The sequence below is a fragment of the Scyliorhinus torazame genome, chromosome 1 (genome assembly GCF_047496885.1).
Source record: "Scyliorhinus torazame isolate Kashiwa2021f chromosome 1, sScyTor2.1, whole genome shotgun sequence".
NCBI lineage: Eukaryota > Metazoa > Chordata > Chondrichthyes > Carcharhiniformes > Scyliorhinidae > Scyliorhinus > Scyliorhinus torazame.
The window spans coordinates 110,350,731-110,373,134 of record NC_092707.1 but is presented as its reverse complement, the minus strand read 5'-3'; the positions used below and the strand labels follow the sequence as shown (position 1 = coordinate 110,373,134).

General features: G+C 47.0%; 1 protein-coding gene across 1 annotated transcript in view; it reads left to right on the top strand.

Annotated features, from left to right (window-relative positions):
- LOC140410916 (breakpoint cluster region protein) overlaps nt 1–22,404 on the top strand; it is a 464,596-nt gene that overhangs the window by 155,459 nt on the left and 286,733 nt on the right. The window contains exon 4 of the mRNA XM_072499748.1: nt 2,806–2,991. Coding sequence (XP_072355849.1) covers nt 2,806–2,991 — 186 coding nt within the window. The remainder of the gene's footprint in view (nt 1–2,805; nt 2,992–22,404) is intronic.

Below are 22,404 nucleotides of genomic sequence, written 5' to 3'. Positions count from 1 at the left end.
AATAACATAGTAGAATTTACAAAAATCCCAATCACAAGGGATAGAGTATTTGAGAAACCTATGGGACTAAAGGCGAACAGTTCGCCAGGACCCGATGAACTGCAGGCTTGGGTTTTAATGGAAGTGGCTACAGAGATAATGGACCCATTGGTTGAAATTCTTCATAATTCGCTTAATTCTGGGAGGGTACTAGAAAATTAGAAAACAGCCAACGTACTTGATCAAAAAAGGAGAAACACAGAAGGCAGGAAACCATAGACCAGTTAATTTAACATCTATTATTGATTGGCAAGCCGAAGAGCCAATAATCAAAAAGAGAAAATAGCGAATCAATTAGGAAAGCTGAATGTATTAAACGTAGTCAACAGGTATGAAAGGTATATCATGTTTGACAAATTTGCTTGAATTCTTTGAGGATGTAACAGGGAGAGTGAGATAGAGGGGAATATGTAGATGTGTATTTATATTTCCAAAAGACATTTGACAAGATGCCGTATAAGAGGCTGGTGCATAAAGTAAAAGCCCCTGGGCAGCACAGTGGTGCAGTGCTTAGCACTGCTGTCTCACACCGCCGAGGTCCCAGGTTCGATCCCGGCTCTGGGTCACTGTCCATGTGGAGTTTGCACATTCTCCCCGTGTTTGCATGGGTTTCACCCCCACAATCCAAAGATGTGCAGAGTAGGTGGATTGGCCACGTTAAATTGCCCCTTAATTGAAAAAATAAATAAATGGGTACTCTAACTTTATTTAAAAAACAAACTAAGAAATAAAATAAAAAATAAAGTAAAAGCCCATGGAATTGGAGGAAGTGGGTTAGCATGGATTGAAAACTGGCTGTCACATCGAAAACAGAGTCTTGGAATAAATGGGTCCTTTTCAGAGTAGGCGGATGTAACTAGTTGAGTACCGCAGGTATCAGTTCTTGGCTGACAATTGTTAATTGTTTACATTAATGACCTAGAGGAAGGAACAGAATGTAAGGCTTCCAAGTTTGACGATGATACGAAAATGGATGGAAGGGCTTGTTGTGATGAAGATATTGAGATTCTACAATGGGAGAGAGATAGATTGGGTGACTGGACGAAAACCTGGCAAATGGAGTTTAATGTGGGGAAAGTGTGAGGTCATGCACTTCGGTAGGAGGAATCAAAAGACAGATCATGCAAATGGTGAGTGACTGCAGGTCAGTGAAGTACAGAGGGATCTAGGTGTTCAAGTGCATGAATCAGAAAAAGCTGAAAAGTAGTTAAGAAGACAAAGAGAATTTTGGCCTTTATCGCAAAGGGGTTAGAGTTTAAAAATCGGGAGGTTTGTTGCAATTGTACAGGGTATTGGTGAGGCCTCATCTGGAATACTGCATGCAGTTTTTGTCCCCTTTCCTAAAATAGGATGTAGTAACATTGGGGCCAATCCAAAGGAGATTCACCAGGCCAATGGGATGAGAGGGTTGTCCTATTAAGAGAGACTAAATAGTCTGGGTCTGTATTCCTTGGAGTTTAGAAGAATGAGGAGTGACCTTATTCAAACATATAAGATCCAGAGGGTAGATGCTGAGATTATTTCACGAGTGGGAGAGTCTTGAACAAGGAGACGTGATAAAGGGCTGTCATTTAAAACTGAGGTGCATAGAAATTTCTTCTTGCAGAGGGTGGTGAATCTCTGGAATTCTCTGCCCCGGCGGGTGGTGGAGACTGGATCATTAGAAGTATTTCAAGTGGAGGTGGATAAATATGGGGCTGAATTCTTGCCGGCAGGATGCTCCGTTTTGCCGGCAACCCGGGGGTTTCCTGATGGCGTGGGGCTGCCCCACAATGGGAAACCCCATGACCTGTCAGCGTAATGAGCATCCCGCCGGCGGGGTGAAACGGAATGTGGCGCAACGGGGCGGAGAATCCAGCCTACGATAGATCAAGGAATAGAGGGCCAAGAGGAAATGGTTCAGGAAAGGAGTTGAGACCGGCATAGATCAGCCATGATTGTATTGAATGGTGGGGCAGGCTTGAAGGGCCTGGTAGCCTCCTGTTTTAATTTTTGTGTGTTCTTGTAAAATACGGAAGATACAGGGCTGGATTTTCTGATGTCTGGACCATGTGTCTGGTCTTACGACCAAAATGTCGACCCCCCCCCCCGGACTATGGGTGGCACTGGACACTGTCCGCAGCTGTCACGCGTGGTCCCCGAAAACTGTGAGCACACGTGTCCCATGCCGTCGAGAGGCCTGCCCATCGGGGGCGGAGCATCGGGTGAGGGCCTCAGGTGACGTCCTGAGGCCGTCCCAATGGCATGCGGCATACTCAGTGATGACTGTTTTTGAGGGGGCGGAGCATCTAATAACGGATTCTCCGGCCAATCACCGAACATGATTTCGCCGACGGCAACCGGAGAATCCAGCCCACAGTGTTTAAATAAGTAAAACTTTTTGAATTAATTGCTTTATAATGTTTTGTCACTTTTACATTGCAGTTAAAGTATTTATATCTATGATGTTTCCCAGTTCTCACACTTGTGGTTAGGCATTCAAATGTCATCCGATAATCTAAAAACTCCAAAATCCAGAAATGACTTGGTCCCAGACATTCTGGACTGTCGAGATTAGAGTGTATATGTGCAAGTTGTAGGATAGAAGATTTGGCCACATTACACCATGCAACAAATAAAATTATCTGAAATAACTGTTATGTCCCATTTACCTCAGAAAAGTGACATTTGTGGTGATACTGCGACATTTGTGAGTTATTAGTATTCTGTTATACAGGAGTTGTATTTGAACATAATCCTTCATTTTATTATATCTTTGTCTTACAGCCTATGAAACCTCTTAAAGCAGCTGCCACCACATCTCAGCCCGTCCTCACTAACCAGCAAATAGAAACAATCTTCTTCAAAGTGCCTGAGCTTTATGAGATACACAAAGAATTCTATGATGGCCTTTCCCCCAGGGTTCAGCAGTGGAGTCACTATCAGTGTGTTGGAGACCTCTTTCAAAAACTGGTAACCTTACATAATGACCTTTTTTTAGCCTTTGTAAATGAAACAAAATCAAATAATTCTGAAGATCTAAATAGGTCATATCAACTGGATTTCTCTAAGCAGAAAATTAGCTTACTTTTCAAAAATAATTCATCAGATTAATGAGGCTTGACCAGCTACATAGCGCAGCAGAGAATTCCTAACGGTTCTACATTCTACATGACAACAAGAAAAATACTCATAAGCATTTTCCACTGACTTGTGTTAAATGGTCCATAATTTCATCTCTTACTCATGGCTGATGACTCATTTTATTTCAATGGAAGGTAATGTTTACTTCCCTCTAATTCCATAGTCTTCTCTTGCTGACTTGATCCGAGAGCTTACTGAACTAATTAAACCACACGTTTGCCATCTCCTAGGTTTAATGAAAATATGTAGGCGGACTCGAACTGTCTTGACAATATTTGAAGTGTTCACCCTGTAATTAATGTGTAGGTGAAGAAGAGAGGCTAAGGCAATTTTATAAACATCTGAAGAATGGATGGATGCTGCTGTGCTTATTACTAATGTTTATTACATTTTAGTTTCAGTACACAGTTGATGGGTTAGAGTAGCAGAAAATAAGACTTGCAATTCACCCAGAGTTGTGGGGCGGGATTCTCCCATTCGGCGGCAGAGTGTCTACACCGTCGGAAATGGCGTCGCGTTTCACGACGGCGTGGACGGGCCGCTGGGAGTACCGATTCTGGCCCCTACAGGGGGCCAGCACGGCACTGGAGCGGTTCATGCCGCTCCAGCCTCTCATCTCGGCGCGAACTGTGCGCTGTGGGATCCGTGCATGCACAGTGGCGCGGGCGCCAACCCACGCATGCGCGGTGGCCTCCCTCAACGCGCCGGCCGCGACGCAACATGGCGCGGGAGTTCAGGAGCCGGCGTGGAAGAAAATAGGCCCGGGGAGCGAAAGGCCGGCTCGCCGATAGGTAGATCCCAATCGCGGGCCTGGCCCCATCGGAGGCCCCCCCCCACAGGCCGCCTCACGACCCTGTGCGCAGAGTTCCCACCGGCTGCGACCAGGTGTGGACGGCGCCGGCGGGACTCTGCCTTTTTAGAGCAGCCGCTCGGCCCATCCGGGCTGGAGAATCGGCGGCCCAGCCATGTACAGCGGCCCGCGACTGGCACTGCGCCAAACACACTGGCGCCAATGGCAGTGTAGAACGGAGAATCGCGTGAAGGGGCGGCATAGCCCGGTTGCGGGTATTCTCTAGTCCAGCCCCGGGCTGGGAGAATCCCCCCCCATGATCAATGAGACTAAGTATCCAGGCAAGTACAGACATGTATTGGTGCATCACTCACTGATTTCACTGGCATTTAAAAAAAAATCACTCACGGAATGTGTACTTTGCTGGCAAGGCCTGCATTTATTATCCATGTCGAAGGTGAGCCACCTTCTTGAATGCCTATACTCCATGAGATACACTGCTGTAACATAGGGAATTGCAGGATTTTGATCCAGCAAAGAAAAATATTTCCAAGTCAGGATGATGCGTGACTTGGAGGGGAACTTGACCATCGTGGCATTTCCATGAGGTGTCGTTCTACAGTTTGGGTTGGGCTTCACTGAAACATTACAACGGGCCAAGGACCGACATGTGAGCGTGCGAGAAAGATGGTGTGCTAAAATAGCAAGCAGCAAGAAGTTTGGGGGTCATGCTTGCGGACTGAGCGAAGGTGTTCTGCAAAGTGGTTACCCTGTCTGTATTTTGTCTCCCCGGACCAGCTGCCAGACTTGCTGGGCGGGATTCTCCCAGCCCCGCGTCGAGCCGGAGAATCCCCGCGAACGGTCCACGCCGCCCCGACGCCGGCACGCGATTCTCCGCAGTGCGGAGAATCGGCGCCATTGGCGTTGACGTGGTGCGGGCCGCTCTACGCGGCCGACCCGCTGATTCTCTGGCCCGAATGGGCCGAGCGGCCATAGAAAAAGAGCAGAGTTCTGCCAGCGCCGTTCTAACCTGCTCTGGGCCGGCGGGACCTCGGCATGTAAGGGTCGGGTGGCAGCCTATGGGGGGTGGGGGGCTCTGACCCCGGCGGCGGGGAGCAGCCTCCGATGTGGCCTGGCCCACGATTGGGACCCACCAATCAGCGGGCCGGCGTCTGTGGCTGGGGGCCGCCTTTCCTACGCGCCGGCCCCTGTAGCCCTGCACCATGTTGCATCGGGGCCGGCGCGTTGAAGAAGGCCACTGCGCATGGGTGCGTTGGCTCCAGCGCCACTGCACATGTCCTCGTTGGTGCCGGCGCAACTGTGCATGCGCGGATCCCGCGGCGCCCAGTTCACGCCGGGATCTGCAGCTGGAGCGGCGCGAACTGCTCCAGTGCCGTGCTGGCCCCCCCGTATGGGCCAGAATTAGACGTGGGAGCGGCCCGTTCACACGCTGTTGTAAAACGCGACGGCGTTTACGACGGCGTGGACACTCTGCCGCGGGATTGGAGAATCCCGCCCACTGAGTTTATCCAGCATTTTCTATTTGTATTTCAGATTTTCAGCATCCACAGTATTTTGCTTTTATTGAAGCAGAATTATTTTTTCTGCAATATTAATATCATTGTTACCACTTGATATATTTTGGAAAATTTCTAATTTGCAGAAGGGGTGCCAATCAAGCAGGCTGCTTTGTTCTGGGTGGTGTTGAGCTTCTTGGGTGTTGTTGGAGCTGCACTCATTCAGGCATGTGGAGAATATTCCATCACACTCCTGACTTGTGCCTGGTTGCTGGTGGACAGGCTTTGGGGAGTCGGGAGGTGAGTCACTTGCCACAGGATTTCCCACGGCAGCACGGTAGCATTGTGGATAGCACAATTGCTTCACAGCTCCAGGGTCCCAGGTTCGATTCGGACTTGGGTCACTGTCTGTGCGGAGTCTGCACATCCTCCCCGTGTGTGCGTGGGTTTCCTCCGGGTGCTCCGGTTTCCTCCCACAGTCCAAAGATGTGCGGGTTAGATGGATTGGTCATGATAAATTGCCCTTGCTGTCCAAAATTGCCCTTAGGGTTGGGTGGGGTTACTGGGTTATGGGGATAGGGTGGAGGTGTTGACCTTGGGTAGGGTGCTCTTTCCAAGAGCCGGTGCAGACTCGATGGACTTCGGCACTGTAAATTCTATGATAATCTATGATAAAATGGCTAGTCCAGTTCAGTTTCTGGTCATTGGTAGACTCCAGGATGTTGATTGTGGGGGATAATGTCATTGAATGTCAAGAGGAGATGGTTAGATTCTCTTTTGTTTAATACAACCTGATCAGTTTTCCCTGTTTGCCCAAGCACCTGCCTATGGTGCTCCCGACTGGACATTAGTTAGTGTACCAAATTGATTCATGTTGACAGACGATTATTATTCTCTATTATTTGCCTAAATGCACTTGTTCTTCTTAAAGTTTTCTTGATAGCCTCATCAAAAGCTTTGGTAGCCTCATCAAATGACCAGTGCCTGGCACTTGTGTAGTGTAAATGTCACTTGCTACTTGTCAGTTCAAGCCTGGATATTGTCCAGGTCTTGCTGCATTTGCACATTGATGGATTCAATATCTGAGGAGTCGCAGGTGTTGCTGAGCATGTGCAGCCATCAGCAAACATCCCACTTCAGACCTTATGATGGAAGGAAGGTTATTGACAAAAGGAGCTGAAGAACACTATCCTACGGAACTCTTGGAGCTGAGATGAATGACCTCCAACCACTACAATCACCTTTGTGCAAGGTATGACTCCCAACAGCAAAAAGTTTTCCCCTGATTCCCATTGACTTCAGTTTTGCTAGGGCTCCTTGATGCCACATGTGGTCAAATGCTGCCTTGATGTCAAGGACAGTCACTCTCACTTCACATCTGGACTTCATTTCTTTTGTCCTCATTTGAACCAAGGCTATAATGAGGTCAGGAGGTTAGTGAGTGGTCCTAGCAGAATCCAAATTGAACGCAGTGAGCAGGTTATTGCTGAGTAAATGCCACTTGATAGCATTGTTGATGACCCTTCCATCACTTTACTGATCAAGAATAGACTGATGAGGCAATACTTGGCCGGGTTAGATTTGTCCTGTTTCTTCTGTATAGGACATACCTGAGAAATTTTCCACATTGCTGGGTAGATGCCAGTGTTGTAGCTGTACTGGAACAGCTTAGCCAGGGGTGCGGCAAGTTCTGAAGCACAATCTTCAGTGTTATTGCTGGAATATTGTCAGGGCCAATAGTCGTTTCAGTATACTGTGCCTTCAGTTGTTCCTTGCTATCACATGGGGTGAATCGAATGGTCTGAAGACTGACATCTGTGATGCTGGTGACCTCCAGAGGAGGCCGAGATAGAACATTAATGTTCTCATCTAAGTTGTGATTAAGTCTTAGCCGCTGTCTTTGAAATTGATCTATGAGGCTATCAGGAATATTGAGAAGAATGTTCAGGTGCATTTAGGTAAAAAGTAGGAAAAAATAACCAACTGGCAATGACCTATTGTTTGTGTGAAAGGTCCCAGGATGAAACCCTGGCTCCAAAAATTGTAACTTTTACTTTAAAAAAAAATGGAGGAACCAGACTGCTAATTAGTTTTAATAACTGGGAATTTAAAAATAAATTAAACATGAAAAGTTGGATCGACTCCTTTATACCCCCCTTATCTTAACAATTTTACACAGGTTTTAATATCAAAGTACATCTTAATCTACAGTGGTCTCATCAACACAAAGTCCCTTTTAAGGAGGAGACATTTCTGAGGGGCATGGACAGAGTGGATAGTCAGAATCTTTTTCCCAGGGTAGAAGAGTCAATTACTAGGGGACATAGATTGCAGGTACAAGGGGCAAAGTTTAGAAGAGATTTGTGAAGTTAAGTTCCTTACACAGTGTAGTGGGTGTCTGAACCTCGCTGCTGGACAAGGTGGTGGATGCAGGTACAGTAGTGACATTTAAGGGGCGCCTTGACAAATACAGGAATAGGATGGTAATAGAGGGATACAGTCCCCGGAGGTGTAGAAGGTTTTAGGTTAGATGGGCAGCATGGCAGGCGCAGGCTTGGAGGGCCGAAGTGCCTGTTCCTGTGCTGTACTTTTCTTTGTACACAAGATGACTGTAGGCAAATACAAACTCCACTCTGAACCCCAGGTGAATGTTTTTGGATGTCTCCGCAGAATCCACTCAGATGATTGCCACGTGAGAGTTTTCAAACTCCACTCCCAAAAACAAGCTTTAAAATCTTCTCTTATAATTATGCTTTTCCTTAGTGGTTTGCATTCCGAAATCCAGACCAGGTTTTCTAAATGACAGTTTTAAACAAAGTTTCCGCTCCACTTTTAACTGTGAATCAGTGCAGGGTTTTACACCAACTCCTTTAGGATTTCTTTGTCTTGACTGCTGTGCAAATTGCTCACAATTGTTTTAATTCTCGATTCCCAGACTGTGTTAAAATGGCATCAGATGTTTGCTTTACCTTTGAAGGCTGTTGTCCCACTTTAGATCTGGTTACTGCAATTGTTTCTTTAACTCAGAACATTTTGTTTACTCTTTCTTGAATTCTTCTGAACATTATCTTGATCTCTGTTCACTTAACTGCAGACTTCTTGGACATTTCTCTTAATTTATCTAGTTTTCTGAACTGCTGGATGTAGGTTGGGTTCTAAATGAATACTTTGTCTTCACTCGTGAGAGGGACAGTGTGGGTATAGAAATCAGGGAAAAGGACTGTAATAAAATTAAAGAGATTAACATAGGCAGAAAAGAGATTCTGAGTGATCATGCAGGCTTCAAAGTAGACAAATCTCCAGGGCCAAATGAAATGTATCCCAGGCTGTTGAGCGACGCATGTGAGGAAATAGCAGGGGCGTTGGCAATAATTTTCAATTCCTCTCTGGCCACAGGAGAGGTGCCGGAGGACTGGAGGATAGTCAATGTGATACCATTATTCAAGAAGGGAGGAAGGGATAAACCAGGAAACTACAAGCCAGCCAGTCTATCCTCAGTGGTGGCGAAACTATTGGAAGTAATCGTGAGAGACAGAATTAATCTGCATTTGGAGAGACAGGTATTAATCAAGAATGGTGGTCAGCATGGTTTTGTTAAGGGGAGACCAACTTGATTGAATTTTTCAAAAAGGTGACCAGATGTATAGATGAGGGAAATGCATTTGACATAGTCGACTTGGACCCTAGCAAGGCTTTTGATAAGGTGCCACATAGGAGACTGATAGCGAAGAAAAGAGACCATGGTTTCCAAGGAAATCTGGCAAATTGGATCCAAAATTGGCTGGGTGGCAGGAAGCAGAGGCTGATGGTCAAGGGATGTTTTCTGACTGGAAGCCTGGGTCCAATGGGGTCACGCAGGGATTGGTGTAGGGGTCCTTGCTGTTTATGGTCTATATAAATGATTTAGATATGAATCTAGGAGGGTTGATCAGTAAGTTTGCGGATGATCTGGGACAGAACACCCAGGATGAAAGAGGGGGATGCCAAGGAGAGGTCGGAAGGGAGGGGAGGGATGTGTGGGAAAGGGGAGGGGGGGGAGAGGAAATATCAAAGAAAATTATATGTACATAGGAACTGCATAAGCTGTAAATATCAGATGCAAAGTTTCAATTGTAAAATTCAAAATGGCAATAAAAATATCTATTTTTTAAAGTTTGCGGGTGATTCTAAATTGATGGGGGTGTAAATAGTGAGGAGGATGACCTTTGATTACAGGAGTATATAGACGGGCTGGTCAGGTCGGCTGATTAGTGGCAAATGGAATTCCAATCCGAATAGGTATGAGGTGATGCACTTGGGCAGGACAAACAAAGCAAGAGAATACATGGCAAGACCCTGGGTAGCACTGAGGATCAGAGAGACCTTGGTGTGCATATACACCAGTCCCTTAAGGTAGCGGGGCAGATGGATTCCGAGGTTAAGAAGGCATATGGTATACTTGCCTTTATTAGCCAAGGCATAGAGTTTAAGAACAGGGGTGTTATGCTGGAACTGTTTAAAGCGTTGGTTAGGCCACAGCTTAGAGTATTGTGTGCAGTTCTGGAATCCACATTATAGGAGGGATGTGATAGCACTGGAAAGGGTGCAGATGAGATACACTAGGATGTTGCCTGGGCTGGAGAGTTTTCGTTATGAAGAAAGATTGGATAGACTTGGATTGTTTTGCTTGGAGCAGAGGAGACTGAGGGAGGATATGATTGAGATGTAAAGAATTATGAGGGTATAGATAGGGTAGGGAGCAGGAACCTTTTCCCCTTGGTGGAAGAATCAGTGACCAGGGGGCATAGATTTAAGGTAAGGGGCAGGAGGAGAAGGGTTGTGAGGAAAAGCTTTTTCTACCCAGAGGGTGGTGGGAGTTTGGAACTTGCTGCCTGAAAGGGTGGTGGAGGCAGAGAGACCTTCATAACATTTAAGAAGTATTTAGATGTGCACTTGCATTCCCCAATTAGAATAGTTAGGTGGTTGTTTTTGACCACACACACGCTATGGCTATGAAAAGGAAGCCATAAACATCTATGACAATCTAGATGCTTCGCAATTTTCTGAATCTATATTCATATAACTTTTGAACATAGCAACTCATGCAATCACGTTGTTTTAATTACACTCAGTATGCCCAAATACATGATGTTGACATAGGCTCCCCTTTAGATCCAGCTCTCGTTAACATTTCCGTTCGTTTCCATGAGGAAAGCGTTTTCAATGGAATGGCCCATAACCCCCTACCCGTTGCATGTTTCCAATATGTAGATTACATGTTTGCTATAAATCAGAAACTGCATGTAAAACATTCCTTGCATGCATTAATGTGCTCCATCCCGTGCTCAAATCCACCTTTGAAATGGAGCAGTTTAGCGTGTTCCCTTTCTTCGACATGCTAGTTGAGATATCTGCTAATTGATTCTCTACAAGTTCTACCGCAGGCCTACCTTCACTGGTCACTATACATGTTAGGATTCCTACAGTCCCACATGCTGCAATATCAGTCTTACCAGCAATCCCACAGCCGATAGGGGAATTGAACCCGTGCTGCTGGCCTTGCTTTGCAACACAAACCTGCTGACTAGCCAAGTGAGGTTATTCATGAAGGCCTGCCTTCTCAACCTTGCCTGAGATGTGGTGATCCTCAGGTTAAATCACCACCAGTCAGCTTTCTCCCTCAAAGGAGAAAGCAACCTATTGTCATCTAGGACTATGGTCACTTTACCTTTACCTACCAGCAATCTTGTAAATGGGCCTGTGCTTGATGCTGAAATAGGGTGCATCAAAGCTATCCTGCAGGATAATGGCTACCCGATCAGAGCATTTCTCCCTTTGTATTGCACAATACTCACAAAAAGGCCCACGGCCATCATTTTTGAAGCTGAGAAGTGCCCGGTCTATCTCAAATTACTCTGGTGTGTAAAGCATCTCAAATTTAAGTAACCAGTGACCCTTTCAATGGTCATTTCTCATGAATAAGCCCCTAAAGGCCTCAACATCGGTGCCTTATTACCTTTTTATTACTGTTTTCATGCCCCCTTCTTGCAATCCCTTTCTTCCAGAGATGAGAGAAGTGCATCCACACAGTTATCTACTCGTGTAGCTGCTCAAAGAGGACCTATCAAAATTCACTAAGCTGAAACTTAGGGCCAAGTTTACTTTTTTGGTGATATCGCATCTGTTCTATTAACTGTTCCACAATACATGGGATGACTCCGAAACAAAATTTATAGTCTGCGATCTTCCTCAATGGGTGATCAGTGAACCCACTGTGAACCTGAAAAAACAGATTTCAACTGTTTGCTTAAAACACAGAATAATGGTGTGATTTTAATCAGTTTACAATGGATTCTGAGCAATTGTAATCTGAAACAAATAGGATTTAAGCACACAATTTCTATATTGAGAGTTGTGGAAATAACCTAAAAAAACATTGTGCATCTGTTGACTGCAGCTGTCTACAGTTGCAGTGCAACCTTGTGTGCTAATCATGTGTATCAGACCTTTATAATCCAAGATTACCATAGAATGTCAAACACAGCTGACCAAAGTTCACTGTAATTCAGGACAGCTGTGTGCAGTAGCTAAACTAGCATCACACAGCTGCTGTTCCAACGCCAAAGTGTTGTGGTCTTTTTAGAGGCAAATGGATATCCAAGGTCGAATATTTTCAGTGTAACTGGGTGTTTCCGGATCCGTGTAATTATTACCCATCACACGCTAATCATTAGAAATTTGGAATTTTCTACAACTTGGCATCCTATACACACATCTCATAACTGTTCTGGGAAAATTGCATATAAGCGCACCCTCATATTTTTAAATCATAATTTCATGGTGGATGGTGTCGAAGATGACCTCTAGCAAGCACCAAGTTCTGTTCATTTTCTTCCCTCAGCTGTTGGTAGGTTCTCTCCTCATCATTCTTGTTGTATTTCTGAAGCCAAATCTTCGTACTGCATTTTAGAAAGGATCAGTATAGTTCTGTTATACTTTTAACCATTTTATTGCTTTTTATTGTCTTTAGCTTATCATCTGAAGTCCTTAAGAAAATTTGGCCTTGCTTAATCTGAATTAACAACCTTTTGTAAAGGATGAGTTGTATTTTCAGAGCACAGAGAAGAGATGATTTTTCTAAAAACTTTGACAAGTGCTCAGTTCTTTAGCAGACAAACAGTGAACTATAGCTTTCAGTGTTAGAGGGCTTAATTCAGCAGAATTAAATCAAAGTCTGCTTTTGGGCACGTTTGGCGAGGTGTTTCCTTGGCGGCTGCAACACGTCAAGGCCATACTTTAGCAGATTTCCTGCCAAGGCGAGCTGAGCTCAAAAAGAGACCTCTGGAGCTCAATCCAGCTGCTCTTCCATCCCAAGGTGACCCCCAAGGCCCTATGGGTGTCAACCAGGAGGAGGGAGCGCTGGAGGGTGACCCGGAGCTGCCCTACGGGAAGACGATAGCGATCACCAGCTCTCCTTTTAAAATTTTTTTCATTGTTATTCCGGTTTTAATCGAAACAAAATTTTTACATAACCATTAACAACATTTAACAAAACAAGGTGAACGTTAACATTATCAAAAAAAAGAATATGCAGTAAGTAAACATTCCCCCCCCCCCCCCGCCCCCCGGATTGCTGCTGACATTATTTTAATGTTCTCCTAGAAAGTCGAGGAACGGCTGCCACCTCTGGGAGAACCCCATCATGGACCCTCTCAAGGCAAACTTTATTTTCTCAAGACTGAGAAACCCAGCCTCGTCACCAATCCAGGTCTCCACACTCGGGGGGGGGGGGGGGGGTTTCGAGTCTCTCCACATTAAAAGGATCCGTCTCCGGGTTACCAGGGAGGCAAAGGCCAAAACCTCGGCCTCTTTCGCTTCCTGAACTCCCGGATCGTCTGACACACCAAAGATCTGGACTCGGCACCACCCGCGTGTTTAGGATCTTGGACATTGCCTTAGTGAATCCCTGCCAGAATCCTTTGAGAGCCGGACATGCCCAGAACATATGGACATGGTTCACTGGGCTTCTCGCACATCGATCCTCAACCCCAAAGAACTTGCTCATTCTCGCTGCCGAAATGTGTGCCCGATGGACCACCTTAAACTGAATTAAGCTAAGCCTGGCACATGATGAGGAGGAATTAACCCGGCTCAGGGTATCAGCCCACAGGCCCACATCCAGCTCCCCGCCTAGCTCCTCCTCCCACTTGCCCTTAAGTTCCACCACTGGGGCTTCCTCCGCCTCCTGTAGTTCTTAGTAGATGTCCGACACCTTCCCCTCCCCTACCCAGGTGCCAAAGACCACCCTATCCTGTATCCTACATGGGGGTAGCAACAGAAATGTCACCACATGTTTTTTTAGAAAGGCGAGTATCTGAAGGCATTTCCAGGGAGCAGATTAAATTTCTCCTCCAGCACCTTCAAGCTCGGAAAATTCCCGTCTATGAACAGGTCCCCCATCCTTTTAATACCTGCCCTATGCCAGCTTTGAAACCCTCCGCCTATCTTGCCTGGAACAAATCTGTGATTGTTGCGTATCGGGTCGGGCTCCACACTGAGGCTCCTTCCACCTTCCTGTGCCTTCCCCACTGACCCCAGATCCTTAGTGCCGCCGCCACCACCGGACTTGAGGAGTAGCGCGCTGGCGAGAGGTGCCATTACGAGTGCCCCATAGCTGGTGCCTTTGCATGAGGCTGCCTCTAACCGCTCCCACGTCGACCACTCCCCCAATACCCATTTCCTAATCATGGCTATATTAGCTGCCCAGTAGTAGCTGCAAAAATCCGGCAGCGCAGCCCCCCCGACTGCGCTCTAGAAACAGTCTCTTTACTCGCGGGGTCTTATTTGCCCGTACAAATCCCAAAATGATCTTGTTCACCCGCTTAAAAACTATCTTGGAGATGATGATGGGAAGGCATTCTCCCCGCTAGAAAACGCGGGAGCATGTCCCACCTTTTAAAGTCTCCCTCCATCTGCTCTACCAGCCGGGATAAGTTAAGCTTATGCAGGGCATCCCAGTTTCGAGCCACCTGTATGCCTAGGTACCGAAAGTTCTTCTCTACCATTTTAAGCGGAAGCTCTCCCAGTCTCTTCTCCTGCCCTTTAGCTTGGATCACGAACATCTCGCTTTTCCCCTTGTTTAATTTGTACCCTGAAAAGTTACCGAAGTCCCTCAGAATCTGCATGACCTTCCCCATCCCCTCTAGTGGGTCCGAAATATACAAGAGCAGATCATCTGCGTAGAGCGAGACCCGATGCTCTCCCCCAGTTCTTTGAAGCCCTCAGCGTTATGGTCAACGGCTCTATTGCAAGGGCAAATCGTAACGGGGAGAGGGGGCACCCCTGCCTCATCCCTTCGATGCATACACTTGCTACGGGGGCCTGATAAAGTAGTTTGACCCACCCTATGAATCTCTCACCGAATCCAAACCTCCTTCGCGTTCCCCACAGGTACTCCCATTCCACCCGTTCAAAGGCTTTCTCTGCATCCATCGCAGCCACTACTTCTGCCTCCCCTCCGTCTGAAGGCATCATAATAATGTTTAGGAACCTCCGTACATTGGTGTTCAGTTGCCTGCCCTTAACGAAGCCTGTCTGATCCTCCCCTATCATCACTGGGACACAGTCCACTATTCTAGTGGCCAGAATCTTGGCCAGCATTTGGCATCTACGTTCAAAAGCGATATCGGCCTGTCGGACACACATTGTAGCGGATCTTTCTCCGGATCTTTGAGATCGAGGCCTGTAACATTGTTGGGGGGAGGGTTCCTCTCTCTTTAGCCTTGTTAAAGATCCTTAGCACTGAGTGCTGAATTTGGTGCATTTGAGTGCTATAGTGAGAGTTTGGTGACTGAGGGAGTACAAGGGTTCATTTTTATCTAAAGTCTAGTCTTTCTTTTATTTAGTTAATTCACTTAAAAGTTGCTGTTTGGTTTGGAAGAAGGTGAATTTTCAATCAGCTTCAAACAAAGGTTCTACTTGTAGGTACTTGCAGCTGGAGCTTGTTAATTAGTTAATTGGATTAGGCCAGTTTTCAGAGGCTAGATTCACAGTATAAAAGTGATCCACTACAGTGCAGACTTTGTTTGCACTGAGTGCTGAATTTGGTGCATTTGAGTGCTACAGTGAGAGTTTGGTGACTGAGGGAGTGCTGAATTTGGTGTATTTGAGTGCTACAGTGAGAGTTTGGTGACTTAGGGAGTGCTGAATTTGGTGCATTTGAGTACTACAGTGAGAGTTTGGCGACTGAGCGAGTTGGGTGAGGAGGGAGTAAGGTGCTCCTTTCATTTCGTTTCCTACATTTCCGCAAAGAGTGAGAAGGCAGCCGGGAGTTTACAGAGAGTGCAGCTGACTGGGAGCAGAGTCGGAGGGCGGCGGTCCAGTTGGTCCAAAGGGCAGTTATATTCTGTAAAGTAAGAGGGGATGGAGGCTAGGCCAGTTGCATGCTCCTCCTGTAGGATGTGGGTGGTGAGGGATACCACCGGTGTCCCCGCTGACTATACCTGCGGGAAGTGCACCCAACTCCAGCTCCTCAGAGACCGTGTTAGGGAGCTGGAGCTGGATGAACTTCGGATCATCCGGGAGACAGAGGGGGTGATAGAGAGGAGTTACAGGGAGGTAACCACACCCAAGGTACAGGACAAGAGTAGCTGGGTTACAGTCAGGGGAAAGAAATCAAACAGGCAGACAGTGCAGGGATCCCTCGTGGCCGTTCCCCTTCAAAACAAGTATACCATTTTGGATGCTGTTGGGGGGATGACCTACCGGGGGGAAGGCCCTAGAGGCCAGGTCTCTGGCACTGAGTCTGGCTCTGGGGCTCAGAAGGGAAAGGGGGAGAATAGAAAAGCAAATAGTAGTAGGAAATTCAATGGTTAGGGGAATAGATAGGAGATTCTGTGGTCGCGAGTGAGACCCCCGGAAGGTATGTTGCCTCCCGGGTGCCAGGGCCAGGGATGTCTTGAATCATGTCTTCAGGATCCTTAAGGGGGAGGGGGAGCAGCCAGAGGTCGTGGTGCACATTGGTACCAACGACGTAGGTAGGAAAAGGAGTGTGGAGGTAATAAACGAGTTTAGGGAGTTAGGCTGGAAGTTAAAAGCCAGGACAGACAGAGTTATCATCTCTGGTTTGTTGCCGGTGCCACGTGATAGCGAGGCTAGGAATAGGGAGAGAGTGCAGTTGATCACGTGGCTGCAGGAATGGTGTAGGAGGGATAATTGGAGCGCATTCTGGAGAAGGTGGGACCTGTACAAGCAGGACGGGTTGCATCTGAACCAGAGGGGCACCAATATCCTGGGAGGGAGGTTTTCTAGTACTCTTCGGGAGGGTTTAAACTAATTTGGCAGGGGAATGGGAACCGGATTTGTAGTCCAGGAACTAAGGTAGCCGATATTCAGGACGCCAAAGCGTGTAGTGAGGCAGTGGAGAAGGGAACACTGACAAAGGAGAGTACTTGCAGGCACGGAGATGAGTTGAAGTGTGTATACTTCAACGCAAGAAGCAGCAGGAATAAGGTGGGTGAACTTAAGGCATGGATTGGTACTTGGGACTACGATGTGGTGGCCATCACGGAAACTTGGATAGAAGAGGGGCAAAAATGGTTGTTGGAGGTACCTGGTTATAGATGTTTCAATAAGATTAGGGAGGGTGGTAAAAGAGGTGGGGGAGTGGCATTGTTAATTAGATATGGTATAACAGCTGCAGAAAGGCAGTTCGAGGAGTATCTGCCTATTGAGGTAGTATGGGTTGAAGTCAGAAATAGGAAAGGAGCAGTCACCTTGTTAGGAGTTTTCTATAGGCCCCCCAATAGTAGCAGAGATGTGGAGGAACAGATTGGGAAACAGATTTTGGAAAGGTGCAGAAGTCACAGGGTAGTAGTCATGGGTGACTTCAACTTCCCAAACATTGAGTGGAAACTCTTTAGATCAAATAGTTTGGATGGGGTGGTGTTTGTGCAATGTGCCCAGGAAGCTTTTCTAACACAGTATGTAGATTGTCCAACCAGAGGGGAGGCCATATTGGATTTGATACTTGGTAATGAACCAGGGCAAGTGATAGATTTGTTAGTGGGGGAGCATTTTAGAGATAGTGACCACAATTCTGTGACTTTCACTTTAGTAATGGCGAGGGATAGGTGCGTGCAACAGGGCAAGGTTTACAATTGGGGGAAGGGTAAATACGATGTTGTCAGGCAAGAATTGAAGTGCATAAGTTGGGAACATAGGCTGTCAGGGAAGGACACAAGTGAAATGTGGAACTTGTTCAAGGAACAGGTACTACGTGTCCTTGATATGTATGCCCCTGTCAGGCAGGGAAGAGATGGTCAAGTGAGGGAACCATGGTTGACAAGAGAGGTTGAATGTCTTGTTAAGAGGAAGAAGGAGACTTATGTAAGGCTGAGGACACAAGGTTCAGACAGGGCGCTGGAGGGATACAAGATAGCCAGCAGGGAACTGAAGAAAGGGATTAGGAGAGCTAAGAGAGGGCATGAACAATCTTTGGCGGGTAGGATCAAGGAAAACCCCAAGGCCTTTTACACATATGTGAGAAATATGAGAATGACTAGAGCGAGGGTAGGTCCGATCAAGGACAGTAGCGGGAGATTGTGTATTGAGTCTGAAGAGATAGGAGAGGTCTTGAACGAGTACTTTTCTTCTGTATTTACAAATGAGAGGGGCCATATTGTTGGAGAGGACAGTGTGAAACAGACTGGTAAGCTCGAGGAAATACTTGTTAGGAAGGAAGATGTGTTGGGCATTTTGAAAAACTTGAGGATAGACAAGTCCCCCGGGCCTGACGGGATATATCCAAGGATTCTATGGGAAGCAAGAGATGAAATTGCAGAGCCGTAGGCAATGATCTTTTCGTCCTCACTGTCAACAGGGGTGGGGTACCAGGGGATTGGAGAGTGGCGAATGTCGTGCCCCTGTTCAAAAAAGGGACTAGGGATAACCCTGGGAATTACAGGCCAGTTAGTCTTACTTCGGTGGTAGGCAAAGTAATGGAAAGGGTACTGAAGGATAGGATTTCTGAGCATCTGGAAAGACACTGCTTGATTAGGGATAGTCAGCACGGATTTGTGAGGGGTAGATTTTGCCTTCCAAGTCTTATTGAATTCTTTGAGGAGGTGACCAAGCATTTGGATGAAGGTAAAGCAGAGGATGCAGTGTACGTGGATTTTAGTGAGGCATTTGATAAGGTTCCCGTGGTAGGCTTATGCAGAAAGTAAGGAGGCATGGGATAGTGGGAAATTTAGCCAGTTGGATAACAACTGGCTAACCGATCGAAGTCAGAGAATGGTGGTGGATGGCAAATATTCAGCCTGGAGCCCAGTTACCAGTGGCGTACCGCAGGGATCAGTTCTGGGTCCTCTGCTGTTTGTGATTTTCATTAATGACTGGGCTGAGGGAGTTGAAGGGTGGGTCAGTAAATTTGCAGACGATACGAAGATTGGTGGAGTTGTGGATAGTGAGGAGGGCTGTTGTCGGCTGCAAAGAGACATAGATAGGATGCAGAGCTGGGCTGAGAAGTGGCAGATGGAGTTTAACCCTGAAAACTGTGAGGTTGTCCATTTTGGGAGGACAAATATGAATGCGGAATACAGGGTTAACGGTAGAGTTCTTGGCAATGTGGAGGAGCAGAGAGATCTTGGGGTCTATGTTCATACATCTTTGAAAGTATCCACTCAAGTGGATAGAGCTGTGAAGAAGGCCTATGGTGTGCTCGCGTTCATTAACAGAAGGTTTGAATTTAAGAGCCGTGAGGTGATAATGCAGCTGGACAAAACTTTGGTAAGGCCACATTTGGAGTACTGTGTACAGTTCTGGTCGCCTCATTTTAGGAAGGATGTGGAAGCTTTGGAAAAGGTGCAAAGGAGATTTACCAGGATGTTGCCTGGAATGGAGAGTAGGTCTTACGAGGAAAGGTTGAGGGTGCTAGGCCTTTTCTCATTAGAACAGAGAAGGATGAGGGGCGACTTGATAGAGGTTTATAAGATGATATGGGGAATAGATAGAGTAGACAGTCAGAGACTTTTCCCCCGGGTGGAACAACCATTACAAGGGGACATAAATTTAAGGTGAAAGGTGGAAGATATAGGGATGGATGTCAGAGGTAGGTTCTTTACCCAGAGCGTAGTGGGGGCATGGAATGCACTGCCTGTGGAAGTAGTTGAGTCGGAAACATTAGGGACCTTCAAGCAGCTATTGGATATGTACATGGATTATTGGTAGAATGATATAGTGTAGATTACGTTGTTCTTAAGGGTAGCACGGTCTATTTGTGGATTGCACAATTGCTTCACAGCTCCAGGGTCCCAGGTTCGATTCCGGCTTGGGTCACTGTCTGTGCGGACTCTGCACGTCCTCCCCGTGTGTGCGTGGGTTTCCTCCGGGTGCTCCGGTTTCTTCCCACAGTCCAAAGATGTGCAGCTTAGGTGGATTAGCCTTGATAAATTGCCCTTAGTGTCTAAAATTGCCCTTAGTATTGGGTGGGGTTGCTGGGTTGTGGGGATAGGGTGGAGGTGTTGACCTTGGGTAGGGTGCTGAAGTGGTGTCATTCAGAAAATGGTGGGTAGGATGCAGAAGTGATGAAAATTGAAAACAGCGCGAGAGGAGAGAGAGCCGGGACATTGAAAACAGCGCGGGAGGAGAGAGAGCCGGTACATTGAAAACAGCGCGGGAGGAGAGAGAGCGGGAGATTTAAAAAGCGCGGGGGCTGCGAGTCGGAGCGGAGATTTAAAAAGATTGCGGCCTAGTTTCGGGAGCCGCTCGGGGGAGGAGGAGCAGTCTCTGTCAGGGAGAGAACCTGAGAATATCTCTTAGACCCTGAGAAGGTAAGAAGGTAAGTAAGTGATTTTTACTCATTTTTACTTTTATACCTTTTTCAAATTGTGTGTGTGGGGGGGGGAAACTGAAGTGACATCACAGAAAGGCTGTGACCTGAGTGGCTGGTTGGGAATCTACACTAAATTTAAAAAATGAAGCATTGGTAACTAATTAAACAGAATTACTTAATTATAATTTAGAGGGGTATCTAATCCAGAGGTCGGAGAGTACTATATTTAGCTTTCAGATTTATATTAGAAATCTAGTGCTAGGAAACAGATAGTTAACAGTAACTTTTTAACTCTTAATTTTAATTTACTAATTAATTGACGCAATGTCAATTAGAGGAGTGCAGTGGTCTGACTGTGAGATGTGGCAGGTCCGGGAGGCTTCCAGCATCCCGGATGGCTTCATCTGCAGAAAGTGCACCCAACTGGAGCTCCTCACAGACCGCATGGTTCGGTTGGAGCAGCAATTGGATGCACTTAGGAGCATGCAGGTGGCGGAAAGCGTCATAGATCGCAGTTATATAAATGTGGTCACACCCAAGGTGCAGGCAGAGAAATGGGTGACCACCAGAAAGGGCAGGCAGCCAGTGTAGGAATCCCCTGTGGTTGTCCCCCTCTCGAACAGGTATACCCCTTTGGATACTGTCGGGGGGGATAGCCTATCATGGGAAAACAGCAGCAGCCAGAGCAGTGGCACCACGGCTGGCTCTGATGTTCAGAAGGGAGGATCAAAGCGCAGAAGAGCAATAGTAATAGGGGACTCTATAGTCAGGGGCACAGATGGGCGCTTCTGTGGACGTGAAAGAGACTCCAGGATGGTATGTTGCCTCCCTGGTGCCAGGGTCCAGGATGTCTCCGAACGGGTAGAGGGCATCCTGAAGGGGGAGGGTAAACAGGCAGAGGTCGTTGTACATATTGGTACTAACGACATAGGCAGGAAGGGGCATGAGGTCCTGCAGCAGGAGTTCAGGGCGCTAGGCAGAAAGTTAAAAGACAGGACCTCTAGGGTTGTAATCTCGGGATTACTCCCTGTGCCACGTGCCAGTGAGGCTAGAAATAGGAAGATAGAGCAGCTAAACACATGGCTGACCAGCTGGTGTAGGAGGGAGGGTTTCCGTTATCTGGACCACTGGGAGCTCTTCCGGGGCAGATGTGACCTATATAAGAAGGACGGGTTGCATCTAAACCGGAGAGGCATAAATATCCTGGCCGCGAGGTTTGCTAGTGTCACACGGGAGGGTTTAAACTAGTATGGCAGGGGGGTGGGCACGGGAGCAATAGGTCAGAAGGTGAGAGCATTGAGGGAGAACTAGGGAATAGGGACAGTGTGGCTCTGAGACAGAGCAGACAGGGAGAAGTTGCTGAATACAGCGGGTCTGGTGGCCTGAAGTGCATATGTTTTAATGAAAGAGGTATTATGGGTAAGGCAGATGAACTTAGAGCTTGGATTAGTACTTGGAACTATGAAGTTGTTGCCATTACAGAGACCTGGTTGAGGGAAGGGCAGGATTGGCAGCTAAACGTTCCAGGATTTAGATGTTTCAGGCGGGATAGAGGGGGATGTAAAAGGGGTGGCGGAGTTGCGTTACTGGTTAGAGAGAATATCACAGCTGTACTGCGGGAGGACACCTCAGAGGGCAGTGAGGCTATATGGGTAGAGATCAGGAATAAGAAGGGTGCAGTCACAATGTTGGGGGTTTACTACAGGCCTCCCAACAGCCAGCAGGAGATAGAGGAGCAGATAGGTAGACAGATTTTGGAAAAGAGTAAAAACAACAGGGTTGTGGTGATGGGAGACTTCAACTTCCCCAATACTGACTGGGACTCACTTAGTGCCAGGGGCTTAGACGGGGCAGAGTTTGTAAGGAGCATCCAGGGGGGCTTCTTAAAACAATATGTAGACAGTCCAACGAGGGAAGGGGCGGTACTAGACCTGGTATTGGGGAATGAGCCCGGCCAGGTGGTAGATGTTTCAGTAGGGGAGCATTTCGGGAACAGTGACCACAATTCAGTAAGTTTTAAAGTGCTGGTGGACAAGGATAAGAGTGGTCCTAGGATGAATGTGCTAAATTGGGGGAAGGCTAGTTATAGCAATATTAGGCGGGATCTGAAGAACATAGATTGG